Below are 6348 nucleotides of genomic sequence, written 5' to 3'. Positions count from 1 at the left end.
GGGACTCACTGAAGTGACTTGGGGCTCTCCCGGAGCCAACGCTGAGCCAGGGGGGCCCGCCCCGCCCGCCTCCTCGGCCAGGACGGCCGAGGGAGGAGGCGCCCATGCGGGACCGCGCAGCTCGGTGAGGGCGCGCGCGGGCGGGCGGGGGCGCAGCCGGCACCATGTCCATGTTGCCCACCTTTGGCTTCACGCAGGAGCAAGTGGCGTGCGTGTGCGAGGTGCTACAGCAGGGCGGCAACATCGAGCGGCTGGGCCGTTTCCTGTGGTCGCTGCCGGCCTGCGAGCACCTCCACAAGAATGAAAGCGTGCTCAAGGCCAAGGCCGTGGTGGCGTTCCACCGCGGCAACTTCCGCGAGCTCTACAAGATCCTGGAGAGTCACCAGTTCTCGCCGCACAACCACGCCAAGCTGCAGCAGCTGTGGCTCAAGGCACACTACATCGAGGCAGAGAAGCTGCGCGGCCGGCCCCTGGGTGCTGTGGGCAAATACCGCGTGCGCCGCAAGTTCCCGCTACCGCGCTCCATCTGGGACGGCGAGGAGACCAGCTACTGCTTCAAGGAAAAGAGTCGCAGCGTTCTGCGCGAGTGGTACGCGCACAACCCCTACCCTTCACCCCGTGAGAAGCGCGAGCTGGCCGAGGCTACCGGCCTCACCACCACGCAGGTCAGCAATTGGTTCAAGAATCGGCGGCAGCGAGACCGGGCGGCAGAGGCCAAGGAAAGGTACGAGTAAGTAGAACTTTGGCGCCTTCTCCACTGGGCCCGAGGGAGGGCGTCTTGGGTCGTCTGCCCAAGCCAGAAGTAGCCTAAATTGGCCTTTTCCTGATGGCACTGGGATTGTGCCGGAGACCGGGCGAGCAGGGATTTGTCCAAAGCGGGCAAGGCAATCGAAAAATTGTCAGCTACTCCCCAGTTGCTGGCGGACAAAAGTGGAGAAGCAACGAGAGCGCAGGACACTGGACCTGGATCCGCTGCAAGGGGGACAGGGCGGGCAGGGCCTGATCGGCCTCAAGGAGTTTGGGTCTAGGACATAGAGGTCTTGCGAATTTCAGACTAGTCTTGCGAATTTACCAGCAGGTCCCCCTCATCCTTACTCAACTCCAGATCAAAGAGAGATTAGGGGTCAGAATTGGTTTTAGAACTTCTTTGATATGACCTGGATGAGGAGAGGCCTAGACAAGAATTTACCTTGCCTAGATATGGAAATTAAGAGAGCGAGTCCTTTATTCCCGCATAGAAAGAATCAAGAGGCAGTACTCTCTAGGGGAGGAAGTGTCAGCCCCGAAAAATAGGGAGAGCAATACATCTCCCTATTTTCTGCCTTGCTGGACTCAGCAGCCCTTCCTTGTCTGGTGAGCCCCTTGACTCCCTTCTCCTCAGGTAGGTCTGTGGGACTCCTACTTTCTGGGATGTGCTAAGAGCACCAAAAGGATGGGAGTTGCATGGCCTCAAGGAAACCAGAACTTCCTGAACTAGCATAAGAGTTGGTCATTAGGCCCTGTTGGATACCTGCCTTGTCCTCAGAACCCCAGATATGGAGGGAGGCATAGGAGAGAAACTGACTGTGGAAACAATTCAGCCCAAGGGTACCAGCAAAACAGAGTACCTGGAAAGATCATGCAGGACGTCTTCTGCTGAGTCTGGATGATAGAGGTCAGAGATGGTGGGTGAACAGTGGGACCAGATATCTCCAGACAGCAAGTGGGGGGAGCCTGTAGGCTGGACGCTGTCTTTGAGCATAAGGATGGGGTATACACAGTGGGAAGGGCCCAGCAACCAGCCATGCAGAAAGTTTACTCAAGGAAAGTAGGAATAAAAGGCCTCTTGGAAAGTCGGTAAAAGAATCAATGCAGGATTTCACATCTCCAATTCTGGGTGGGGTCTGTCAGACAAAGTGGAGGCAGAATGTGAGCTCTTTCTCCTGGGGTCCCCCTCCACCCAGACTGGCATGCATCCAGACTTCTGTAGAACTGAGTTCTTGGGCCAGGATCAGGTGAGGGTTGCAGCACCCCTGAGTTCCTGGTTATGGCAGAAAACTCTAGGCCAGGATTAGCAATTCCCTCCCTTCTCCCTGGGCCTGCTCTCTAAACCTTAGGTTCCTGACCCCCATACTGAAATTTCTGTTGTAGCCACCAGAGAAAGGGACTCCTCCATCCTTGGAGCCTTGTCCATAGGCCCAATAGAAGAGCCCTCCAAGGGTCTTCCAGGCTTCCGGCTTTGAGTAGAGCAAATGAATTCTTAGCTCCAGGAGCCTGCCCTCACAGGGGTTTCCCTTCAGCAATATTAAAAAAGAAAAGAAAAGAAAAAGATCCCCAATCCAAGGCCTTCTTCAGCCTGGAACCAAGGTCCCTCACCCTCCTGGCACTTTCACACAGCAAACCCAGCTTGAGGATCTGAGAGTGATCTGAAAACCCAGGCATTGTCTCTCCCTTTCTGCTACCTGGAGCTCTACTTAAGGTGGGTTCTATTCCCTTGCCCTCTCTGTTCCCGGAGTTGAGTTAGAAAGAAATTTAGGACCAGAGAGAGAAGATATACAGAGAGTGGGGAAAACATTCATGAGATTTAGAGCATGAGAAGTGGAAAGATAGAAGAGGAGGGACAAGAGGGAGAAATCAAGTGGTGAAAGACCTAGCAGAAAGAATGTGAGTCCGAGGCCAGGCGGAAGCCTACGGAGAAAATGGTAGAAAGCAAAACACACCCGCAGGCAGCGCGGGGAGACTGTCTGAGGCTGGCGGCGGGCTCTCGTCCCGGGTGATGCGGCGCTGAGCAGCCTCGATTTCCCCTGACCCGGCTGCTTTGCTCCTGCATTGCAGGGAGAACAGCGAGAACTCCAACTCCAACAGCCACAATCCACTGGCTTCGTCGCTGAACGGCAGCGGCAAGTCGGTGCTAGGCAGCTCGGAGGACGAGAAGACGCCGTCGGGAACGCCAGATCACTCGTCGTCCAGCCCCGCGCTGCTGCTCAGCCCACCTCCGCCACCCGGGCTGCCATCCCTGCACAGCCTAGGCCACCCTCCGGGCCCCAGCGCCGTGCCGGTGCCGGTGCCTGGTGGAGGCGGCGCGGATCCTTTGCAGCACCACCACAGCTTGCAGGACTCGATCCTCAACCCCATGTCGGCCAACCTCGTGGACCTGGGCTCCTAGAGCCCCGCCCGCTTCAACGCGATTGCCCTCGGGACTTGGGTCTGGAAAACTGAGAGGCCACGTCCCCAGGCGCCCGGCGCCGGCGGCCCCACCAGGTACTGAAGCACCCGCATGCTGAGTGGGCAAGCCGCCGGCCTGTGCAGGGCGGCTGGTAATCTGGTTTGGTCCTTGTTCGGGATTTACTTTCAAGAAGTTGGTTTTTGAGATCCTTTGACGGATGGAGGCTAGGTCTTGAACCAGGGAAGAGAATAAATTATACACCATTGTCATTTTCTCACTTTTCCTTCTCTTGTCCTTTCTCTTCTCTCTCTTCTCTCCTAACCCCCTTCCTTTCGCTCCTTCTCTCGCACCCCTTCTTCTTTTTTACCCTCTTTCTCTCTGTTTCGGTCTAGATTTCTGACTTGCCACTTCTATTTCGCTATTTCTCTCTGCTTCTCTCTCCTCTCGGCGCCAATCTCTGCCTTCTGTACCTGGCCCAGAGATCTGTATCCCTCCGTCTTTCTCCCTGTGGCTGGCGGTCTACTTGCTTACCACCACCACCACCACCACTCTTCGCTTTCTCGGGTCGGGGTGGAAGCGGGAAGAGCTGAAGAAAGGCAGAGCCTTTGCACACAAACCGTCCTCGGCACCCCACTTTTGGCTTCGGCAGAGGCCGCAGGTGTCAGCTTTGCGCCAGGTAACTTATGTAAAAGAGAAAAGGCGGCACCGCGGAAGCCCTTGAGCGCCTCCCCGCCACTCGCCCCTCTCTCTCCGCTAGGCTGGGTCTCGCTGCTCACTCCTCTTGTTCCCGGAACTGAAGCCACCGCGCGCCCCGCGCAGCTTGCCCCGGAGCCTCGGACTTGCCATCTCCCTGTTATGCCCTCATGTGAATGTTCTCCGGGAAATCTTTCTGCTTTTATTTTATAATAAAATTAGAAATTATAAATATACAAATGAATATGTGCCACGAGGCCCATGGGCCGGGAGTGCCGCAGTGTCTGATTTCCCTACAGAGACTTGACACCCCAGATGGGCTGTTCCTGGGTTTCAAAGTCCTGGTGAGCTTCCAAAACTGCGAGACACCCTCTCACACACGACGTGGATTAGTCGCAGGATGAAGGGTTTGCAAACTCTGAAACTTTCTCCCCCAAGGCCCTCTGTCCCTTTTTCATTGTCCTTTAAAGCTCCCTGAAGAAGCAATGAGGGGCGGTCTGCTCTTCCTGGGGACACCTCCTCCCACAAGCTACTGCGCGGTGCCCTCTCTCAGCTCTTTCTTCACCTGGGGTGGAAAAGTAGGATGAGAGACTGTGTGCAGGGTGCAGATACGAATGTGTGGGGATTGCTAGGCACGGGATCAAATGAGTAGCAGAAGTTCCCTGACGGATGGACACTTCGGCTCTGGCCGCAGACCCCCGGGATGGCGCGATGCAATGGGCAGATCCACCTGCTCACAGAATGAGGCGCAGAGGCAAGCAGTCCCCATGCACTTGGGTCACGGAGCAAAGGTCTCCAGGCTCGGAAATGTGCACCCAGTGTTCCTATAGATTTGGAATAGAGTTGAACGGGTGGGGTGGGGATTCAGAGGAGACTCAAGGAGGCCCGGGCAAGGGGACGCCTGTACATGACGGTACGAAAGGGCGCCTCACCTCCGCGAATTACGCAGAGGGCACGGAGTGGGTGCGAGGCCCGCGCGCTTTCCCGCGTGGCTAGGTGCCTCTGAGGCTGTAAATCAACCTGCAGCGCTTCCTCCCCTCTGGAACATCCAGCTCCCGCCCCTGATTAAGCGACACGTCTTAGCTGGTCTGGGCAGATCCGAAGCGGGCTGGCATCGGCAAGGAAGTTGAGACTTTTTGGTGTCAGGTCTCGATGGCTGTATGTAATGAACATGTCCCTTCTCTTCGCAAACAGGATGCCGCGGGCTGGGCCTGCGCCCCCCCCCCCATACGCTGGGTTGGAGGGGCTGAAGCACTGGTCTGGTCCCGGGGAAGTTCGGGCTCTGGGACCTCTCGGGCCATTTTAGCATTCACCAAGGACTCGCTTTGATGCAGGCAGCTGGGCGAGAACTGGGCGCGGGAGCCTCCACCTCAGCCTCTCCTACGTGTAGGCCTGGAGGTCCGGGAGATCACCTGAAGGCTGAGACTGCCCGCGCCGTGGCTGGAATCTTATGCCTGGGGTTGTATCAGGGGATGACTGGGTCTTCCCAGAATCTAGTCTGTGCTTGTAGTGCCTGAGCGACCCGACCTCCACCGACAGGCGAAGAGCTGGCTACTGCCTACGTGTCCGGAAAGGCTCATGAGGCGTGTGAAGCCTCCTTGAGTCAGCGGAGCCGGGCGTACATAACCTGGTGATGCCCGGTGCGAAGTCACAGGGCCCCCTTCCTGCGTTTACTTTGCTGGGAGGGTGGGGGGAGAAGCACAGGAGCCTGCATTATCGTTCCTACCGCCTTTACTTTCCAGGCTCACAGTCAAACAGACTCTGTAGCAACTGTCACAAGGAGAGGAACATAGGTGTTCAACATTAATTAGATTCAGGATTGTTGAGAGTCCATTAGGTGCCAGGCATTGTAAATGGCACAAAAACCCTTATCCTGTCATACACGCCAGGCACCCAGGGAAACCCTCAGACTTTGTCACACACATGTTCACAATCACACGCACACAAGCACACACAAACCCTCAACCATTTTGGTAGGACACGTGTTGTCAGGAGAGATAAACACTTTTCCTCTCACCTGGAAATATTTGCAAGATACTTGTCTCAGTGAGCCCCCTTTCATATGTGTGCACTCATAAACACAAACACACATTCTCCCCAGGAACACCCAAATGCACACCCCCACACTGATGCCTCTACCAGTAGCCAGTCTCTGTCTATCTACCTGCTGGGCTAGGGCTCGGCCTTCCAGCGCGGCTTCCTGGAAGGTCTCCATACCAGGCGCTGGGTCCCAGAGAAAGAGAAGGTCGCAGTGCAGGCAGCAGAGGTCAGGGATCGCCCTCGTCGCACCCTCTCTCTCTCTGCACAGGTGAGACCTCTGGAGTTTGACCAGAGCTTTTACCCGCCAGCAGGGGGCGGGATTCCCTGCCAGTGTTTTACTCCGTAAAGCGAACCGGGGTATAATGGTGCTACCTGTTGCAGACTTCCTCTTTTCGCTCCCTTGGAAAGCTAACCCTGAAAATATTTATTTAAATGGGGAAAAGTTACCCAGAAGTTCTGAAAATAAACCC

The 6348-nt window shown here is 56.2% G+C and overlaps 1 protein-coding gene across 1 annotated transcript; it reads left to right on the top strand.

The window, feature by feature from the left end:
- Positions 1-164: 164 nt before the first annotated feature.
- On the top strand, positions 165-3145 carry SIX2 (SIX homeobox 2). The gene is made up of 2 exons (XM_007944392.2): positions 165-724; positions 2815-3145. The coding sequence occupies exons 1-2, from the start codon at positions 165-167 to the stop codon at positions 3143-3145; spliced, it is 891 nt and encodes a 296-aa protein (XP_007942583.1).
- Positions 3146-6348: the final 3203 nt, after the last annotated feature.

This window comes from Orycteropus afer, unplaced genomic scaffold (genome assembly GCF_000298275.1).
Source record: "Orycteropus afer afer isolate SDZICR_OR568_19922 unplaced genomic scaffold, OryAfe1.0 scaffold00124, whole genome shotgun sequence".
Taxonomy (NCBI): domain Eukaryota; kingdom Metazoa; phylum Chordata; class Mammalia; order Tubulidentata; family Orycteropodidae; genus Orycteropus; species Orycteropus afer.
This window is presented reverse-complemented; position numbering and strand designations above follow the sequence as displayed.

Bases quoted from the DNA above. Each gene is read 5' to 3' on its own strand.
- SIX2 (XM_007944392.2), top strand. From the start codon at position 165: ATGTCCATGTTGCCCACCTTTGGCTTCACGCAGGAGCAAGTGGCGTGC. The intron at 725-2,814 runs GTACGAGTAAGT...CCTGCATTGCAG, and splicing joins GCGGCAGAGGCCAAGGAAAG to GGAGAACAGCGAGAACTCCA.